Source organism: Capsicum annuum, chromosome 9 (genome assembly GCF_002878395.1).
Source record: "Capsicum annuum cultivar UCD-10X-F1 chromosome 9, UCD10Xv1.1, whole genome shotgun sequence".
Taxonomy (NCBI): Eukaryota; Viridiplantae; Streptophyta; class Magnoliopsida; order Solanales; family Solanaceae; genus Capsicum; species Capsicum annuum.
The window spans coordinates 128,655,482-128,677,707 of record NC_061119.1 but is presented as its reverse complement, the minus strand read 5'-3'; the positions used below and the strand labels follow the sequence as shown (position 1 = coordinate 128,677,707).

The window sequence follows — 22,226 nt, the reverse complement described above, 5'->3', positions numbered from 1 at the left end:
TTACCTAATCAGAATCCGGGAGGATCCGATCCACAATCCACCATTGATGATGACTTATTCAGGGACTAGAGCAAAATGGAGAATGTTCATAAGTGAAGGGTGGTGGTGGAGGAGGGGGGTTATTAATTTTTTTTTTAATTTAGATTTAATTATATAAAAAAAATTATAATTATTTTAATTTAAAATGCAATGTGTCATTATTTGGTTTGCAACTTTGCCACATCATTGGCGTGTGAAATACACTTATTTTATACTTTTTTCCACGTTAGTAGATTGAGCTCAATTTACACATTTTGTGAAGGAGTAAAGAGTTCAATAGGTACATAACTTAATTGAGGTGCCTATACGAAAAAAGTCGAATAGTTGAGGGGCATGTATATCCATTCTTCAAATTGAAATTTATGTGGTATCAATAATATCTTACTTCCACATTTCACTTTGTTGTTTTTTGTATTAAATTAGATCATGGATCTTACCACTTAAAGTTAGAAAAAGAATCTAAGAAATTAACTGCATTTATAGTACCATAAGGATACCAATTGTATTGGGTAAAGATAACTTAAATAGATCTATTGTAATGGATCTATTTTTATTTGGACGTGGATATTTCTTAACTTCTCTAAATATTTTTATTTTTAGTTTATTATTCATATCTTGGGGGTGATTAACTAGTATTTGATTAAATACTTTACTGTAGTATTCTTTAATTTTTTCTCTTAGTCTTTATAATTGTTCTATATTATTTTTGAGGTATTCTAAATATTCTATTATCTTTCTCCTGTCCCTAATCTCTATCTAGTTGTTATCTAGTATCAATCAATCATTCTTTCATCTGTTACATAGGTGATGACAAGGGTATACCCCAACGCCGCCAACGCCTTCGCCTCGTCTGTAAGTAGTGCTGCAGTTCCAAATTCCGTGGCCGATCATGGAAACTCACCTGTGGTCCTCACCATTTGGAAAAAATCATTGCTTTTCAACTGCAATGTTTTCACCTTATTTGATGACCAAGGGAACCTCGTCTTCCGTGTTGACAATTACAACACCGGCACCAAGGAAGAATGCTTATGGCAATTCTCTTCTCATCATCCGCCGAAAGGTAGAACAAAATTTCTGACTCCTATATTTCTATTACTGAATAGCTATTATATCCTAATTTGTATATTTTGATATTATATTATTTTTGGAAATTCAGAGGCTAAGCCTTTTGGACAGCTGGTTAATATTCAATGGAGAGACGACAATAATCCATCCGTTGTTTTCAGTGAAGAAGAACGTCAACCTTCTTTATAGTAACTCTTTGGATCATGTGACCCCTCTAGGTGATCACGAAAAATCTGTATCGGTTTCGCTGAAAAAAAATAGTGTACGAGATTGAAGGATTATACAGAGGTAGCATTTGGGATCGACGTAATCCGTCTGATTTTACAGCCTGGTGAAATTGATCTCTCCATGGCAACCTTCTTGACCAGATGTTCGGATCTTCTTCCATTATTACCAAGCAAATTTCCACTTCTTAAATATAAAATTGACTGAAATAGAGGTTGATTTGTCGTCCTTCGGAAGTTTTCTTCAACGGACCACTACCTACCGCTTGGCGTATATAAATTCTTATGCATCATTCCCCATTTGTTACCAGTTACCACCTCAGTTTTTAGTTGTGCTCTATTTTCATTTGCTCCACAACTTAGTCTTTTCATTTTAAATAAAAGACTAAGCTAACAGTGGTAACTGTAAATCTGTTTTGTAGAAGAACATACAGAAACCTATCTACATATATTAAAACCGCCTTTTCCCTTAAGCTCTCTGGATTGCGAATTTTCTTCTTTCTCTTTAATCTTATTTACGGGCAAGGCGAGAACCATAAAAAGATTTATATCATTAATTTAATATCTTATTTATCTTTAGAATTGATATCGTTTTAGCGGACAACGGTATAGTTGAATTAGTTGTATGAGGTTAACAACACCTGTTTCAATATAACTGGTTAGATTCCGTTATTAAAAGTTAATATATTTGCTAAAGAAATATATGGACGCGCTAAAGAAAATAAATAAAGCTATATGTAAATCTTGGATTCTCCACTAAATGCAATCAGTATCTTGCAATGATTCTAGTGATGTTTTAATGTGGATGTACTTGGACTTGATGATATCTTTTGTACGGGAATGTAAAATAACAAAGGTTTTAATGAACATGGTAAATTTGGAGATCTAGAATACTATATATTGATTTTGTATCGTTTTGAAATCTCCTTTTGAATTGAGTCAACACTATTATTTATATGTAATAAATATTATACATTAACCAATAGAAAAGCTCCATACCATCCCTAATGTACTATGTCCAATGGTTGCCTCCACGTAGGAATTCGGGATGACAATGGGGCTGTGTGAGTGCGGGGCAGTACAAATTTTAGGTTATGTAGGACACACTACAAGAAAAAGGTCTATATAAGACCAATTTTCAGGGACGAGTCAATAATTTGGTCTCTAAAAGTATACTTATTAGGACGAGATTAAATTTCGATCCTTAATATTATATTTTATTGTAAAGGTAAAAAATTTGATCCCTAATTTTTTTTAATTGGTCTCAAATTTTAATTAGGACCTTTGAGTAGGAAAAAATAACGCCAAAATAAAATATTAAAATTTTAATAATTTATTTTATTTCACTAAACTTATTAATACGCCCTAATTCTTTTTACTTTTGACCTTCTGAAAAAGTAAGAGCTCTTAGTTTTCAAAGATGTCTCACATATACGAGTTACGACCAGTACTATGTTACATATTGTCGACGCCTATTCAATCCTTACACAAAATAAAGCAGCTGGTCGCAAATCAAACAATATACGCATCAATTTTGGACCGATTTTCCAATCGCTTCTTCAATTCTGCGGGTTATTGCAGCTAATAATTTGCCCTAATCTCTGGTTTATCTGATCTTTTGCGAATTAGAGGTATGATTTCAGTGTAGTTCCTCTTTCTTCCAAAATTGTTCTAAATTAGTTTTATTGCTATCCGAATCTGTTGTTTTTTTATTTGTACAACTTGCCAATTCATTATGAAATTTGTCAATTTGTGGTTGGTCAGTTATCGTCTCTCTATCATCTAGTTTCTAGGAATAGCAATGGGGTGTAGCGGGTGTGGATTGGGGCTGATTTACTATGCGGGGTAGAGCAGGGTTGGGTGGGGTGCGACAGAGCCTTAACATTTTAAAACTATAGTGGCATGCTGATAGAATCACTGATATTGTTGGAAGAAGGTTTGGATTAGAAAAGTTGGATTGGTTTTGTTTTCGAATTATAGCAAAAATAGAATTTTTTTTGTCATTTTTGACACTCTTTTAGTTTCTGTTCATGTGTGTGGTTAACAAATACTATATGATGAAATGCTTCATCACAATCCTTTATGTTTTTCCTCATATCGAGATGGATTTTTACTTCCTAATTACAGTTAAAGATTAAATTTTTTTCTCTTTCTTGGCGCCCTTTTAATTTGTGTTATGAGTGTGGTTAACAAAAACTATATGGTTAAATGTTTCACCACAATGTTCTATGTTTTTCCTCGTATAAAATGAATTTAAATGTTGTTTATTGTTCTTTTTGCTCCCTAATTTTAGTTAAAGATTATATTTTTTTGTTACTTTCTTGGCACCCTTTTTGTTTCTGTTCATGAATATGGTTAACAAATATCCCTACATTATAACAATCCATTTTGTTTTGTTTTCCTCATATCAAAATGGGTACAATGTTGTTTTCTTGCTCTTTTTGCTTAGCAAAATATAGTAAAAGATTGGATTTTTTTCTCTTTCTGGCCACCTTTTTATTTTCAACTCACAGGTGTGGTTGACAAATACTATAAGGTTAAATGTTTCACTATGTTCCTTTGTGTTTTTCCTCATATCAGAATGGGTTTTGGTGTTGTTTTATTGCTCTTTTTTTCTTCGTAATTATTGTTAAACATTGAATTTTTTTTGTTTCTGGTCACCTATTTAGTTTCTGTTCATGGGTGTGGTTAACAAATATCCATATAATGTAACAATCCTTTTTGTTTCCTCATTCAAAAATGGATATTGTGTTGTGTTCTTGCTCTCCTTATTTGATGATTATAGTTAAAGAATGGGTTTTTTAAATCCCTTTCTGGACACCCTTTTAGTTTCAATCGTAGGTGTGGTTTAAAAATTATGGTTTACATGCTTCACCAAAATCTTTTGTGTTTTTCTCATATCAAAATGGGTGCAATTTTGTTTTCAGTTTCCTGATATCCATTGGCATGCTCTATTACTTCTCCTCCTTGGGATATTTTAATTTGGATTGGGTTTCAATGGTAGAAAGAGTAGCCGTGGTGTTATTTGAAGCAACTATGGCAGAGTCTCACCCTATAAATGAAATAGTATATGATAACATATCTATTCCTTTGGTAAGCATGGTTGTAACATCATCGATTTTTGCTAAGTAGAATGTTCTCATCTCCCTTCTGTATGCTGTAATATCATCCTTTTATTGATAAAATTGATAGTGTAAGGTGGTGATTCCTACTTTATCTTCTTGTGATTCTCTTATGTGTATCCTCAAGTGGTTTAATGATTCCTAAATGTGTTAACAAAACAAGATAATACAACTTCAGTTCTTGTGTGGTTGTCATTTGTTTCTAAAACTTGTCAATAAAAGGAAAATTTTTTGTAAAGATGCACATTATTATTTTTATAGGTTATTAGTTGTAAGGTAATTCTTCTACTGAGGTCCTTAATGATAACTTTATCAGGTAGGTTACTAGTGATGTAAATTTTGATAAGCATCCTTGCATATAATTTTTCTCAATCTAATATTTTATGTATTTTACAAGGTTATGGCACCTAGTAAAATATGGATGCAACTTATTAATGACCGGGATAGTGAAATCTACAAAAGTAGGGTGAAAAAGTTTTTGAATTATGATTTTCGAAAAACAAGAGAAGAACATGAAATACGATCAAGCTAATATTTCATTGCCTCCCTCTATTGATCAAGTCATGCAACACTATCAAAATATTGAAAAAGGTATATTTTGAATTCATATGTTATTAATTTGTTGAACTAAATTTGATAGTTGTAGTTTTAATATGGGAGGAAAGGGGTCCACTGGAGTTCGTCTCTTGAAAATGGTTTTACTATTTGAGGACTTGGGCCTTGTGATGTGATTCATTTATTTATCAAATATAGTACATAACCTGCCACATTATGATCTGTCTGTTGGAGTAAGATGTTCCAACGATTCTGTAAGGTTATTTACAATCTTCGTATTCCACCAAAATTTCCCATTCTCAACTGTCTTGGATTCACTTATTTTTCTCTCCGTATCTTCCTTTTCTACATTTACATCAATAGTAGAACTAGGGTTCTCCATTAGGAATTGTTCTTAGAATACATCATTTACCCCTGTTGGCATATTACTAGCTTCCTTGTTGAGAGTTAAAAGAGAAGTTTGTTTCATATTTTCCCTAGTCGAATTTTCAGAAGAACTCAGTTGATTATGTTGAAGGCTTATTTCGTTATAAATAAAGTTGTTTCCTAGCAACCTTCTTTTCCTTTCATTCATGTCCAGCTGCGGCATAAAACTCAAAGCTAATCGTGATTTATTTATGGTTCGAGCTAAAGTAAGCAACATGTTCTTTTGTCAATCTTTAACTTATTGGACATGTTCGGTAAGAACCTGTATTTGCATTTCAAGTCCTTGATGATCTTGTTTATGGATATGTAGTTATGAATGAAGAAATTTGTTCTCACGCTTCAACTTTTTAATATTTTCCTCATACCCATGTCTTTCCGATTCAGTCAATGCAGATGAAACACTATGAGTATTCTGTGCAGAATGACTGTGAACAGGTTTCTGTCTATAGATGTTCTTCAAAAGATGCGGCTGACCTCTGAGAAAATCCTCGTTTGCAAATTTTGATTGCTCGGGATCTATTTTCTTGAATCCCTCATTCTACTTTATTGTTACTTCTCCTTGGAAATAGAGACTTAGCACGTAATTTCAGTTTGTTTGATTAACCTGTATAGCAGCAATCACATTTCCTAAGTCATGATATCCAGTTGATTTCTCTGTGTATTTTAAGGCCCGAGCTTTGCCTATTCTATGCAAGAATCTAGATCTTCTCCGTGGTTGATTACCCTGAAATTGAATACAAAATAGGATCAACCAAAGCGGGGGTAACAACAATGTTACAACTGTTCCACAAGAATGCAAAGCAACATGCTGATGAACAAAGTCAATATACTAACCATGATTATATGGCTGTCACTTTTGAAATAGCTTTCCAACATTCCATTCACCCTCTCACTTACTAGTAATTGCTTATTCTCAAAATTGTTCATATACTAGAACACCTCCCAACAAGTTTTCAAACCTCAACAGATTTTAAGCAATTATATAGTTGCATGACAAATAAGGTGCAAATCAAGTAAAGAATCCCAGCTGTGAAAAAAATATCAGCCTAGCATTCATATGTCTAGGAAGAGCATTTAATTAAAAAAAGTCTAAGCATTGACAAGTAAAATAGGAACTGAATGTACACATAATCATTAAACAACTGAAGTCCATTTTCCAATTTCGACTTAGTTTGGAGAAATACTTAATGAGGAAAACAAGTTCTAGTTTGCCTATTGAGAACTAGCATGAATTTGATTAAAAATCTAGAACAACAATTTCTTTATAACAAAAGTTAGGCAATATTCAGTTTGAGAAACAAGATATACACAAGTCAAAGAACTGACAAGAACAAGAGTTAGCTTTAATTGAAAAGAATAATTTGAAGTTAACCGACCTGCTCTGACCAAACATTTCTAGAATTCTTTCCAAGAGTACCTTTTCAAGTGGTCTCCATGGTATTCCCCCCCTGTATTTCTCTTTCTGTGTAGTATATGTGGGTGTATTACATTGAAGGAAAATTTGGCTGCATGAATTATGCGTGTAAATATCTTGATAGAGGGATGTGTGTGTGTGTGCATATTAGTGAGGATGGTCTGTGTATTCTGTGAGAGTGTGTTGTATTTATATAAATTATGAGAGAGGCCTCTAGTGATTAGAATTTTATTCTGGGAAGTATGCATGTTTTTGCTGCATGTATCGTGCGTGTGAATATCTTGATGGAGGGGTGTGTGTGCAGTACAGTGAGAGTGTTTTTGCTTCCTTCTTATCGATTTGACCAATTCCAAAGTTAAACCTTATTTAGATTAATTCATTGATGGAAAAATGTAAGTTAGCTATTACTACATGACAAGTACTAGAGGCAACAGTTTTTGTTGTAACAAAGTGATTAAAAAATATATTTAGAAATGTTAGTCAAAGATAAACTTTCTTGACTATTCAGTACAAGATAAGCAAAAATGGATAGGAATATTTTTATAGAGGTAGTAGTGAATATGATTTTGTCGTATTTATTTATTTACTATTTGAACTGGCAGAAAATTCCAATACTATTACCTGAGTTACAAAATTTCATAGCAAGTCTAAAGCGCTGTATTTGCTTGTTCATCATTGTATAGGTGTTCAATTTTATTATCATGTAATTGCATCACTGCCACTGCTATGTAATTGCATCACTGCCCTCATTGAATCCACTTCAAGTTTCTTCCATCTGCCAATTGCATAATATTTTTCCCTACAACATATAGTAATCAAAAGAACAACATTGTTGTTAGTGATGGTTAAATGATAACAAAAGCCAATTGTTATTCTGTTTAATCACCTTCCCTAATGCTTTTTAGAACATTATCTACCTCTCCTCATACCGATTATATCGAACCTCTCCAACCTCTTGGGCTATAAGTGATTATTTCCTCATAAATGTTGCAATGACATTCGAATATATGACAAAGAAAAGATTCAATTTAAATCACCATAACATACTGTATGTGTGTGTTTTTTTCTAGCACCAATAGCTATAAGAGTATTTGTTGTAGCAGAGTCCAGTCTATTTATCAGAATTAAAAAAAGAAAAGAAACTCGTGCAAGAACTAGAAGGTTCTTACACCCATTGACCAGCCTCTCACACCAACCTTTACAGTTGCGACAACGCTGTGATGCCTTATCTCCAGATTTAGCCCTTGTTTCCCCCAGCCTCGTTACTGTCTTCTATCTGAATGCCGACAAAATATGCAACCAATGCAGCCAAACAGACAGAACAAGGAGGGGTTAGCACAAGTAGGACTAAACTATTCAACAAGCAGTAACAGGTAGAAGTAGCCTGAGTTATGCAGATGTGATCATTGAGGTCCAACAACACAAAATAGTAGTTGATTCTTACTATTTGATGAAGTAAAATCTTTTTGACAAGCTTTAGAACTCCAGAGTATTATAGGATCTCTATCTGTAGTCTCATATTCAACTTTTGCAGCTGGGATGCACTCGGGAAAGTTATCCTTCTTATCTTTGGCTGTGTATTTTTTGTGTTTTTACCCCCCCCCCCCCCCCAGAATTTATAAATGAAACTATCATGAGTTTTATTTGTGTTCATGGATGTTCCCGTCCTCAAAATAGTTGCAGTACAATAAAACTATCAAATTAAAGTTCTTTGTTGTAATCTACATTGAACAAATGATTATTTTTTCATCTCCTGGAACTTTCTCTACACTTGAGTGTTTAAAAATTGAATTTGATACTTTGATATGTTCACTTACTTGATTTATGTCGAGCATAAAAGGTGAAGCGATGTACTAAATTTTTGCTTTACCGTTGCAGGAGTTACTTGATTTAGGTGAAACAGTAGGAACTAAAAGTCGAGAATTTAATTATTTTTTAGCCCTGTGATAGAAGCTGAGAATTTGAACTTAAAGTCGATGACTTAATTAAATAGTAGAAACAGCAGTAACTTGATTATTTTTTGCTATGTATTCAAATGTTATGAAAAATTTGCTATGATACTCTAGTCAATCAGATGGTAACTGTGTCTTTTATGAAATAAATATTGAAACTAATTGGGATGTTAACTAAGTTTTCTAGTCTCTAATTATACATATCATGTGTTTGTATCGATATTTCAATAGCAATTTCGTATTTATTTGATGAAATTTATTATTTTGTGATATTAAGCTCATTTGTGGTCAATTAGAGACTAAAAATATTGCTCGTCTTTAAATGTTTATCAAGATAAGATGTTGCTCATTTTTAATGGTTGATCTATGACTAAAATGTGTCTCGTCCTTAAAGGTTGATCTAGGAAAATATTTTTGCTCGTTGCTAAAGGATAACTATGACCACGTAGTTTGTCTATTTGAGACGAGAAATACCGTCGTGAAAAGATAATTATAATGAAGTAGTTAGTGTATTTGAGATAAGATATACCGTCGCTAAAAGATAATTATGACCATGTAGTTAGTCTATTCGGGATGAGAAATGCTGTCACAAAATGATAATTACGATGAGGTAGTTAGTCTATTTGAGACAAGAAATACCGTCGCTAAAAGATAAATATGACAAGGTAGTCAGTCTATTTGGGACAAGATTGCTCGTCGCAAAAGAATAATTAAAACCAGGTAGTTAGTCGATTGGTACAAGATATACCGTCACTAAAAGGCAATTACAACCAGCTTTTTCGCCGTCTCAAAAGGTTATTAAGGATCGGTTTACTAGACTCGTCGCTAATGACCTTTAGCGGCGGAGCCTGTTAGGACGGGACGCGACTGGATTTTTCCTGTCCTAAAAGATCAATTGGGACAAGATTTAAACTTTCTAGGATCATATTTTCCTTTCTTATAGATTGTTTTTATTGTAGTGACGGTGTGGTTTTTAGACTATATGGGTGTGGGGCGGGTGTGGGGCAAGTTTAAGTAAGTTTTTTTTAAATGATGTGGTGCATGGCGGGTTGCGGATATATGCGAATTTAAACTAAAAGAAGTTAAAAATTAGTATTATTCTCGTGAATCTACCTAAAATTATATGTATTCTTCACTTAAAATTTAATGGTACTTAAAACAACATGCGTAACACTACAAATAAATAATTTTATGTCTTTTTAAATTCCTTCATTTATCTTAATGAAAAAATGATATTTGATTATTATTTGTACACGTGATACTTTTTGACAATTTACTTAGTGAAAAGTGATATAACAGAAATTGGTTGTTACTATTTCCTAATATTAAAAATATTATGATTTTCAATAGAATTACAAATTTTTCATAAAGGAAAAAAATAAAAATATTTGGCGGTGCAGTACGAGTATGCATGGGTATGAGTGTGGGGCAAGTTTATACGGGTTTAAAGATGGTGCAGTTCAATTTTAAAATTTATGAATTTATAAAAAACTCAAACCATACCTATACCGCGCCGCACCATTGTCACCCCTGGTGGGAATGTCATTTATTGTACCATAGGGATACGAGTTCTTTTATTTTCGTCATCAGGCCATGGGCTCCCTCTTTTTTCTCAATGATAATTATTTCATGGACTCGATAATAAATTGAGTCTTAGCTTTATCAAACTTACCTCTCAAACAGATCTTGTTACCAAAATGACCTTATCGAATGTGCTCTACTAGTTCTACGTGTTCATCCCTTACTTTTTCATGTAGTTAAGCTACTTTTTACTTAATGCAGATACTCCCTCCATTATCCTGATATGGTACCACATCATGATCAGGATGCAAAAAAGTTATTTTTTTCTTACAAAAAATACTCTCTGACGAAAAAACAATCAAATCATTTCATTTCGTATGAAGGGTGTCACATATTATTGTATTTAATGTCCTTTCCACGTGTCATTCTACTAGTGGTTCAGAGTATCATTCCGGTCTTGGAAGTCATGAATCTCCTTCTTTAGTTTCTTATAAATACTCCTTTAATATCATACTCTGATTCTTATTCTTTTAGCAAATTTTCTTTTACTTTCTTACCTTCATATCTTCCACTTTTTTTTTCTTAATCATTTCAATCTTCAAGCCTTGTTATCTTCATATATTTCATATTTTAAGAATGTTTACGTCATTTTTTTCTTAAATCCATAGAAACTCCACACCTCCCATGCTTCTAAAAGAGTCTATTTTTAGTGGAGCTCCAGCACTACAAGAAATAAGGTCTTTTCCTACTAAATTTTTCGTTTTCATATATCAAATATTGTTGCTAAAAGTATTTTTGGTAGCGATAAATAAGTTGTTGCAGTCATTGTAATAAACGCTGATGGAAAAAGTTTTTACAACAAAAATAATATTATTGCCAAAAATAAATTAACGCAACGAAAAATATTGTTGCCTTACATTTGTTTAGTTGTGGGTTATAAAAAATTTTGCAACAAAATTTAATGTTGCTACAAATTAACTTTATTACCAACAATATTAATTGTCTCAAAAACTTGGTAAAATGTAGTTATTAATCTGTTACGAAGCTTTTTAGCAACAACAATTTTTGTTGCAATATTTCTCATATTTTCTATATATATTTAGCAACAATTTGAGTAGTTGTTATCTACACAATACATATTTTTTAAAATAATTTTGCACAAATATTGAAATTGATGATTACATAGATTTGCAATGGTCAATACATAAGATTGATGCACTAGATATTTTTTACTTACAAAAAACTAAATAATTCTACAAATATTTTAAGTTGTAAAATATTATAAGCAAGGTCATTATATTCTAATCCTACAATACAAAAAAAAAAAAAAAAAAAACTTTCCCCCGATAGAACTTGTATTGCTACTTGATTTAAATTTTCCTCACTAAATTTCTTCTTCTATAGCCCTTCAATTTTATTCTTAAGTGATGACAAAACCTCCTATTTATTCTTCTGTAGTATGCAACATAGTATGAACTTTCAGCTCTTCCTGAATCTTTTGTAAGACCTACAAGTGAAAGCCACATAAGTTTGTAGTTTGCCTAAAGTGTAGAAGTTGCCCAAATATTGACTAATTATGATGCTGACAAACTTTTCTACAGTGTTTAAACAAATCGTGATCTTTTAAAGTAATTACACTATTTTAGGTGAATTGAAAGATAAAGACATTTAAATAAGAAAAACGGGAGTATCTACTATGTTACCAAGAGCAATCATCAAGTTCACATTTTCATGTTTCCGATAAGAAGATCAATACAAATTTACATGACTATTTAAAGTTAGCACATAAGCGCATGGTACCATACACTAATGAAACAAATATAAAAAGTTTAAGCAAATTCATAAGTTGCTTTCAATTGAATAAAAGAGATCACCAGTACATGTTTTTTACAATCTGGGTGAAAATATGGAACTGAATATGGTTAGTTTCAGGAGTCTAAACTATAATGATTATTCAAATTGTCATTTATCTATTGAAAACATAATTAGGTGCAGCTTACATTAGACCTTCAAGGAGGTAAAACTTCCAGAAAAGAGACTACAGTGTTGTTGAGTTGCAAAAGCTATGGAAGAAGTTGTGTAACAAAACTATATTGTAGTTCTTACTTTGGTTTGCCATTTGAGAAGTGAAAACTAATAAAAGAGAAATAACGTGTGGACATCAAACTCTGATATTGTGTCTTAGCTTAAGTTAAGTATCTAACGAAGCATTGTTCATTACAACTCACAAACATCTAAATGGCAGTTCATACTTCTGCACGCCAAATTTCATACCGCTTAGCAAATATTCATACATTACATCTTGAATAACTACTACTATCTTATTTGATAGGACATCGGAGTCTTTTTAACCAAGAACTCTACTTCTCTTCGATTTTTTTTGCAGCAATGATTGCAATATTATTCATATTCTAATCTATCTTTGGTCCTTGTTTTAATTTTTTGATAATCATAGTGTCTGAGCCAGCTTGCCCATATCTCAACTAAATTATGGGATATCTGCCACATCCCAACAACAACATGTACCAGCTAACTCTGTTCACCAAGGTTAGAACACATGAAAAGAAATCACCTAGTGTTTGTTATTGTCGGAAATTGAAACTGAGCTCTCATGGTGCTCAACCCAACTTCATTAAATCACTAGACCATACTGTTGGGTACTTATTTTCGGTCCTTGTTAATAAGTATATAGAGAGACCAGGGAAAATTTTTTTTATATTAAGATAAAATAGGTGAAGTATAGACAAATATACACAACACCAAACAAAAGAGCAGACAACAACAACAACATTCCTAGTATATTCCCACTAAGTGGAGTCTGGGAAGGGTAAGTGTATGCAGTCCATACCACTCCCTCAAATGTGAGATAAAGAGGTTGTTTTTGATAGACCCCCAGCTCAAAATAGAATAATCTAAGATAAGGAACATTAATAGTAAGAATAGTAAAAGAAAAATATATAATAGGGATTAGCAAACTCAATAAGACCATAAACAAGATACTACAAGTAACACACCAAAAGATACCATACCTTAAACTATGACTAAATTTCTACCCTAATCTGTCTCCTCCACAACTTCCTATCCAGGGTCATGTCCTCGGTAAGCTGGAGTTGCTCCATGTCATGTCTAATTACCTCCCTCCAATATTTCTCCGGTCTACCATGCTTGAAACACCTCCACACTAGGGCATCCATGCTCCTTCTCATCATATGACTGAACCATCTCAATCTCATTTTCCTCATCTTGGCTTTATCCGAAGCCACACCTACCTTATCTCGAATAACCTCAATTCTAATGTCGTCTTTCCTAGTATACCCACATATTTACCTAAGTATTCTCATTTCTACCACCTTCATCTTTTGAATTTGGGTCTTATTAACAGCCCAACACTTCACCATATACAACAACGCCAGTCTAACCACCACTCTGTAGAACTTCCCTTTAAGTTTGAGAGGTACCTTTTTATCACACAAGATCCCAGAAGTGAGCCTCAATTTTATCCACCTACCCTAATCCGATGAGTGATATCTTTGTCAATCTCTCCATTCTTCTAAATCATAGACCCTAGATACTTAAAACTCTCTCTCTTACTTATAGAATGAGTATCAAGCTTAACGATATATATATATATATACATATATATATTACATGTCGGGATAGGGAACACGGATTAACATGCACATTAAAACTTTAGTCTGGATTGTGTATCTCAATTATTGTAACATATACCCACGAGCTATATGGGCCCCAGTTCTCACCCCTGGCCATGCCCTAATATGTGTAGCTTCACGAAATAGAGAATAAACTCATATATATGCACGGGGGACTCTAACCTCCCAATCATATACTAAGGTAACTTAAGCACCCGATCATGTGATGATTTATGAGAGACTCTAACCTCTTTAAATATGTAACAATAATAAGGGGGACTAGAACCTCCCTGGTCACTTTGACCCCCGGGTCAGCAAATATAATTCTCAGTATCGGTCACTCAGACCTCTACTTTCACGACTCAGCTATATAATCTCCATTAAAGAACAATTAAAATATTTATTACACAATCCCATTCATTGAACAATAATACACACTTAAGCATACATTGTTGGTATCATCATACCAACCATGCTTGCAAGGTAACAACAAGATGCCAAAATAATTACATCACTTGGGGGAATTAACAACCCCTTTGGTTTAATTTTAAAATTTCCCACATCTCTCATGATTAAAAATCAATTTCACATTATGTAGTTGGGGTCATAACCACTACTAAAGTCACAAGTTTTGAAAAATCACAATTCCCTAGTTCATTCATCATAACCATGCGCCAACAAGTTTAAAACCATAATTAAAGCGTTAAAATCATAGTTAAACCATAAAAGACATTTTTCAACAATAAGCATTCAAAATCATCAACCCTTGTTATAAAACCAACATGAATATATCATGAACAATACTTTAAAACAAATTAACAATAAGGGAAGATTAACGTGCTTTAAATACCAAGTAATTTTAAGAGAAATCAACAATTGGTATCAGAGCCTAAGATTTTAAAGTGTCCTAGGGTATTTTAAAGCTACATGGAGTAGTTTCTTGTGCATGGGTGTGAAGCGTGCCACACTTATGGGCAAAAGGCTATGAGATATTTTAGGAAAGTTTTCCGTCTTTCAGTATTCATGCCGGGCAAAAAAGCGTAAGATATATTGAATTTCCTTTTCTTACTCGTCCTTCATCCATTTATAAAAAATCCTTATAGAAGTAATAATGGAAGAAGGAGCGGGAATTAGCCCACACCACCACCTGTTTAGGAATACCCTCTAAACGAACATATTTCCCATGCCGAGTTCAGGACCTCTTTAACTATTTTGGTCTAGAGTATTGTTGCTTAGAATAACCAGTAGGTTGTTACCTTAAGAAATTCAGTAGTGGGCACGACAGCAGCTAGGATTCGAGACTTCACTTGGATGAATTCTCCATAATTTTCAGGATCCAAGTCTGAGGAAAAACTGCATATATTTCTAAATGGTGTGCAGAATATGCTAGACATAATTGGTGTTACTTCTAGAGAGAGTGTTGATTTAACTGTGTACCAATTGGAAGGAATAGGTCATACTTGGTTCAAGCAGTAGAAGAAGGACAAAAGTGTTAAGGCAGAGCCTATAGAGTCGGAGAAGTTTTCTATGACCTTCTTAGATAGGTTTTTCTTACTCGAGTTGAGGGACACCAAGGTGTAAGAGCTTAGAAATTTAAAGTAGGGTAGCATAAGTGTTAATGAGTACTCAATCAAGTTTTCCTAGTTAGAGAGGTATGCTCCGACTATGGTGGATGATTCTTGGCCCAAAATAAGAAAGTTTGTGTCTGGGTTTCTAAGGATGTGGTTACAGAGTGCATAACAACTATATTGGTTAAGGAGATGGACCTTTTTATATTGATAGTCCCTGATCAGAAGATTGACAAGAAGAAGCTTAAAGAGTAGGAACGGGAGAATAAGAGGGACAAAACTGATAGCTTTAACTTCCCACAACAATGTTCTGATTATGGGAATATTTCTCAGTTCTACCAAAAATTTTCATCTTCAGCCTTATCTTTAGCCAGTTCTCCAGTGCCTATATTCAGGTAGGATGTTAAGGATAGAGTGTCAGGATCTAAGTCCCAAGGTAGCATGAATAGTAGTTGCACTAATCTGCTTTGCATAAAATATGGTAAGAACTATTAGGGAGAGTGTAGGGCAAGCAGTGATGGTGGTTTTGGACATGGCAAGAGAGGCCACAAGGTAAGGGATTGCCTAATGGTTGCCTAGAAGGGGAAAGATTTTTTTCAGTAAGGTTAGTCCAAGTTTTCATCAACTCTAGCAGGTCGCCCAACTCAGCAGGGTAGTACCTCTAGTGCATCTAGTGGGTGGCGACAAAACCAACTTTTTGCTCTTAAAAATCGACATGATCAAAAAAGTTCTCCTAATGAGGTTACGGGTATGTTATAAGTCTTCCATCTTTATGTTTATGCATTGTTATACCCCAGAGCTTTACCTTCTTTTGTGACTTCCTATATAGTAGTACACTTTGGAATCTGCCCTAAAATCTTAGCAGAACCCTACTCAGTGTCAAACTCAGTGAGTAGTACTACAATTTTTATAGGTCAATTTATCCTTACCTTAAGGAAAGAAAGATGATATCCAAGGGTTGTATTTACTATCTCATCTTAGTCACGGACTTAAATTTTGAAACTCCGAGTCTTGAGTAAGTTTTAGTGGTGAATGAGTTCCCATAAGTGTTCACTGAAGATCTTCCCAGAGTTTCTCCTAAGAGGGAAATTAACTTTGGAATATATCTCTTTCCAGATACTCTGCCTATCTCAATTCCACCTTACAAAATAGCTCTAGCGGAGCTTAAGAAATTGAAGGTTCAGTTGAAAGATCTCTTAGATAAGGTTTTCATTAGGCCCAATATTTCTTCATGTAGTGCTCCAGTTCTCTTCATACAAAAGAAAGATGGTTCCCTCAGAATATGCATTGACTACCATTAGTTGAACAAGGTCACAATCAAGAATAAGTATCCTCTCTCTAGGATTGTTGACTTGTCTGGCCAACTTTAGGGTGCAAGCTATTTCTCTAAGATAGACCTTAAAATCGACTATCATCAGCTTAGAGTCAAGAAATGTGACATACCAAAGACAGTCTTCAAAACTTGGTATGATCGCTTCAAATGTTTAGTTGTGTCTTTTGGACTAACTAATGCTCCTGTAGCTTTTATGGACTTGATGAATAGAGTGTTCAAGAAGTACTTCATAGATGATATCCTTGTCTATTTTTATAGTAAGAGCAATCATGCAAACCATTTGAGGGTTATGTTACAGACCCTTAAGGATCATAAATTATTTGCTAAGTTTAGCAGTGGAAATTCTGGTTTAGATTAGTTGCTTTCCTTGGTCACATCATTTTAGGTAATGACATTCGAGTTAATCCTCAAAATACCAAAGTAGCGAGAAATTATCCTAGACCCTTTGCTCCATTAATTATCAAGATTTTCTTGGGTTTCAATGGTTACTACAGATGGTTTATTGAAGGATTTTATTCTATTAATTCTCTCATGTCTCAACTGACTCAAAATAAAGTCAAATTTGAGTGGTCAAATTCTTGCTAGAAGAGTTTTAAGGGGTTGAAGACTTGGTTTACTTCCGCTCCAGTATTGACTCTACCATACATTTTATATGGGTTTGTAGTTTGTTGTGGTGATTCTTGAGTTGGTCTTGATTGTCTGTTAATGCAGCGAAGTAAGGTCATAGCCTATGCCTCTAGACAACTTAAACCACATGTGAATAATTAACCGATCCTTGATTTTGAGTTTGTAGCAGTTGTCTTTGCCTTAAATATTTAGAGACATTACCTTTATGGGGTTCATATTGATATGTTTACTTACCATAATAGTTTACAGTATGTGTTCGCTCAAAAGGATCTAAATCTTCTTTAGAGAAAGTGGCTTGAATTGTTGAAAGACTATAATATAAGTGTGTTGTATCACCTAGGTAAGCCCAATCTAGTAGCCGATTCTCATAGTTTATTTTCTATATAAAGTTTTGAGCATGTTAAGGAGGATAAGAGAGATTTAGTCCATATGGTTCATCAGCTTTATAGATTAGGTGTTCGGTTGATTGATTTGACCGAAGGTAGTATATGGGTTCAGAATGGTTTGGAATCTTCATTGGTTGCTGAAGTGAAAGAAAAGAGAGGCAGGGATCTTATTTTTGTCATGTTGAAGGAGGCATTTTGGGATTAGAAGGTTGAGATTTTCTCCCAAGATAGAGATGTTGTAATTCATTGATAGGGAAGGTTATGTGTTCCGAGTGTGGATGATTTAAGACAACAAATATTAGCAGAAGCACGTGGTGCATGATATTTTATTCACCTAGTAGCCACTAAGATTTACCATGATTTGTGGGAAATTTATTGGTCAAATGGTATGAAGAAATATATTGCAAAATTTGTGGCTAAGTGTTCAAACTGTCAGTAGGTTAAGGTTGAGCACCAACGTCCTAGTGGTATGCTTCAGGAGTTCAGCATCGCCACATGGAAGTGGAAAGTGGCGAACATAAATTTTTTACAAGGTTTCCTCATATGCTACGTCAACAAGATTCAATTTGAGTTATTGTATATAGAATGACCAATTCAACCCATTTCTTACCAGTTCATACTTTGTATTTAGCTAAGGATTATGCTAGAATCTATCTCAGGAAGTTGGTAATTCTTTATGGGGTTACATTGACAATTAATTAAGATAGAGGTGCTAGTTTACCTCTTAATTTTGGAAGGCATTTCATAATGGTCTTGGTACCTAAGTTCATCTTAGTACAACCTTTCATCCCCAGACTAATGGTCTGGTAGATAGGACTATTCTAACCTTAGATGGTATGTTTAAGGATGGTGTTAAAGACTTTAAGGGTATTTGGGATTACCACTTACCTTTGTTTGAGTTTTCCCACAATAATAGCTATCACTCCAGTATTCAGATAACTCTATTTTAGGCACTCTATGGAAGAAGGTATAGATCTTCTATTGGTTGGTTTGAAGTAGGTGGGGCTTCTTTGATAGGGCTAGATTCAATATTTGAGGCAATGGAGAAATTTCAGTTAATCCGAGAAAGGATGAAGACAGCCCAATGTCATCAGAAATATTATGCAGCTTTGAGGAGAAGGGATTTTGAGTTTGATGTTAGTGACTTGGTTTATTTGAAAATTTCACCCATGAAGAGGGTGAAGAGATATGGTAGGAAATTGAAGCTCAGTCCCCGCTATGTTGTCCTATATAGGATTTTGAACCATTTTTGAAAGGTGGCTTATTAGTTAGAGTTACTTGTAGAATTGACGTTAGTGTATCGGGTGTTTCATGTCTCCTTCTTAAAGAAATACATTGGTTACCCAGATTCTATCATTACTTCAAAGAGTGTGGACGTGAAAGATAGCCTTTCTTACGAAGAAGTTCTAGTTAAGATTATTGATCGTCAGATTCATTCATTGGTTAAGGAATAAAAAAGTCCTTATGGTTAAGGTTCTATGGAGAAATCAGTCTGTTGACGGAGCTACTTGGGAAGTAGAAGAAGATAAGCGAGCGAAGTATCCCCATATTTTATTTACTAATTCATATTCAACTTGAGGTAATGGTTTCCCTTAAACTGATTCTCTAAATTTCTATCCCAGCTATCCCACCATCCTCATGTCATAACATGCATTCATGAATTCATTTTAGTCCATTCATTATGTTTCAGTTTCAGTTACTTAATCATGATTCAACTCATAATTGTTCAGGACATGATCTCAGTGTTCATAGTATCTCAGCTTAGACAATTTCATGCGGGCATGAATGATCCCAAGGGGGAGATATTATAATAACCCGTAAGATTCTAGATGAGTTTCCATCCATTTGTCCAATGTTTAGAAGTCCCAAAGTAATTTAATTTACACTAAGTTAAAGTTACATGGCCTTATTAAGACCTCAATATTTCAAACATTTTAGTTTTGGCCTTCCCGAGTTCAAAAGATTGATTTATGATTTGAAATATGCTCAGGGATGTTAAAATGGTCACTCGGGAGAGTTTTTGAATTTTTGAAAGAGGTTTGTGATATTTTTGGACCACGAAGGTAGTAAGAGTCCATGATTTTAGCCTTTTCATGAAGGATAGTCTTTGTGATATGCAACATATCATGAAGGATAGCCTCTGTGAAACACAGCGTGCCACCGAGGCTAGACTCCCTGATAGCCACTGTGCCAAGGAGGTTGTGTAAATCCTGCAGCCTCATTAAATGGTGAGAGGCACTTCAGTCTTTTCCCCCTCTCCCTAAATGCCCAATTCACAATTTAAAACCCAAGAGGGGCATTATTTTCCCCATTCCTCATCACTTAACAACGTAAAATCATCCTCTATTTCCAAGAACGTAAAATTTAAATGCTTCTTCAAAGAATTCAACCATCCAAGGTCCCAATTCCAAGCTTTCTTTAAGAATTCAAGTAACTCAGGTATGTGGGATATTCATTAATGGTTTCCTTCCACCCAATGAGTCCCAAGAAATCCCTCGATTTCAAGTATAAACCCTTTTTCTCCTTTTATGAAATTTCAACGTTAAGTATGAAATTACTCAAGTTTCTCCTAATAGTTTTGAATACAAGTCATGATAAAGTGTTTCTGATGTGAATTATCTCGTTACATGCTCTACAATCTCAGTCCCTCGAGTCATAGTAAGTTTATACCATATCAATTTATCAAGTTATAAAATTAACTATGTGAGCATGTTGTCCTCATAAGTTTAACATATTCCTATGCTCATAATCTTGGATTTCATCAGTTTAGTGATATATTTTATGTTTTGGGTCTCTAAATCATGAATTTATTTATAGTAAATTAAATGATGTTATTGTATTTAAAGTATTATTCAGTGCTGGAGGATTATGAGCACCTGATACCTAGATGTTTGTACATGTTTCCGATTTCAAGTACCAAGGCAGTAAAATCATGACTTTACTATCATATTATGATTATCACATTCATAATGTGCAATTATTAGTCATGAGTCCAGTTAAATTTAGTCAGTACAAGTGTCATTTCAGTTGGGAGTAGGATTTAGCACTGATCTAACCCAGGAATGAAGGCTCACTCGCTAATACAGGACTGATACCTTTAGTAGCAGTCCCTAAGTTCCTGAACAACATAGCCAGTGTAGGTTGTGAGATGTCACCCGCTAGTAGATGATAGAGACTCTCATAGGCGTCACCTGCTAGTAGAGGACTGACACCCTAGTCCTTTGGGACATCATATTAGTGGATCCATATAGCAGTGTTAGTAACTGTGGAAAGCTATTGACACCCTTCCAACTGCGGTTACAAGTTGGACCTTTATTAGAACAAATTGGGCCATGTTGGTTACATGGTCCATGTTGGTTACATGATACCTCCCAAAGTTTCAGTTCAGTACTCAAATTATATCATCTCAGGTTTGAATGACCAAGTGTTGTTCTGTTTATCAGCTATCCAATTAGTCAGTTTTACATATTACTTTTGTACATGCTTTACTTGGTCTTGCAATCATATTACATATTCGTGCATTCATGTTCAATATCTCTATGTATTTAACTTAGTCCTTAAATCACATACCAGTACATTCAAAATACTGATCGCATATTCTATTTTCGCTATGTTGTCTAATAGCATAGGTTCGAACGCTTAGTTCCTTGCTTTCCCTTTGTCAGTACAATACCATTCAGCAGCAGTCGTGGTGATTCCTCATCTATCGAGGACAAGTTATTTACAGTTATTTTTAGTATTTCCTTTATCCTAATCAGTTAGAGTTAGTTGGGGGTATGTCCCATCAACTCCTTATGTTTTAGAGGTTTTTAGATGTTCGGACTTGTTTTCAGTTTTATTAGTATTTTCAGACACGTGGGTATTGGTTTTGTATTTCATCTTGATAGAGTTTTTATCAGTTTAGCTTCCATATATGATGCTTGTATTTTTATTTTATTTAGTGCTCATAGCAGTGAGTAGATCATTGGTTAGCTTGGGGTCACTTGTAGCCTCAAGCACCATGTTACGACTATGGGGCAGCCTCTGGTCATGATAGGGACACACAGTAATGTAATATGTGTATATACATATATAAATAGTACTACTCAAGGTAACGATATTGGTTACCAACCTAGCCTCTCAAGTCATCTTTATCAAGTAGGAACCTATTGCTGGAATAATTAGGGTCCCTAATCATAATGTCTAACCATGAGATTACTATCCATAATATAATTTACCATAAAAGAGAAAAGAATAAACATCATATATCCAACCTCAGTATCTGTCCATATAAATATCCCAAGCACTAACCATAAAATTAAAAACAACAATAAATTAACCAGCTTCTTCAAACAAGCAATACCT

At 34.0% G+C, this 22,226-nt stretch overlaps 1 protein-coding gene and 1 pseudogene across 1 annotated transcript; one reads left to right on the top strand and one right to left on the bottom strand.

The window, feature by feature from the left end:
* Window positions 1-846: 846 nt before the first annotated feature.
* On the top strand, window positions 847-1,293 carry LOC107841358 (protein LURP-one-related 8-like). Its single transcript, XM_047396302.1, has 2 exons — window positions 847-1,099; window positions 1,196-1,293. The coding sequence occupies exons 1-2, from the start codon at window positions 847-849 to the stop codon at window positions 1,291-1,293; spliced, it is 351 nt and encodes a 116-aa protein (XP_047252258.1).
* A 4,106-nt stretch (window positions 1,294-5,399) lies between these two features.
* Window positions 5,400-6,358, bottom strand: LOC107841359 (annotated as a pseudogene).
* Between the last annotated feature and the right edge of the window lie 15,868 nt (window positions 6,359-22,226).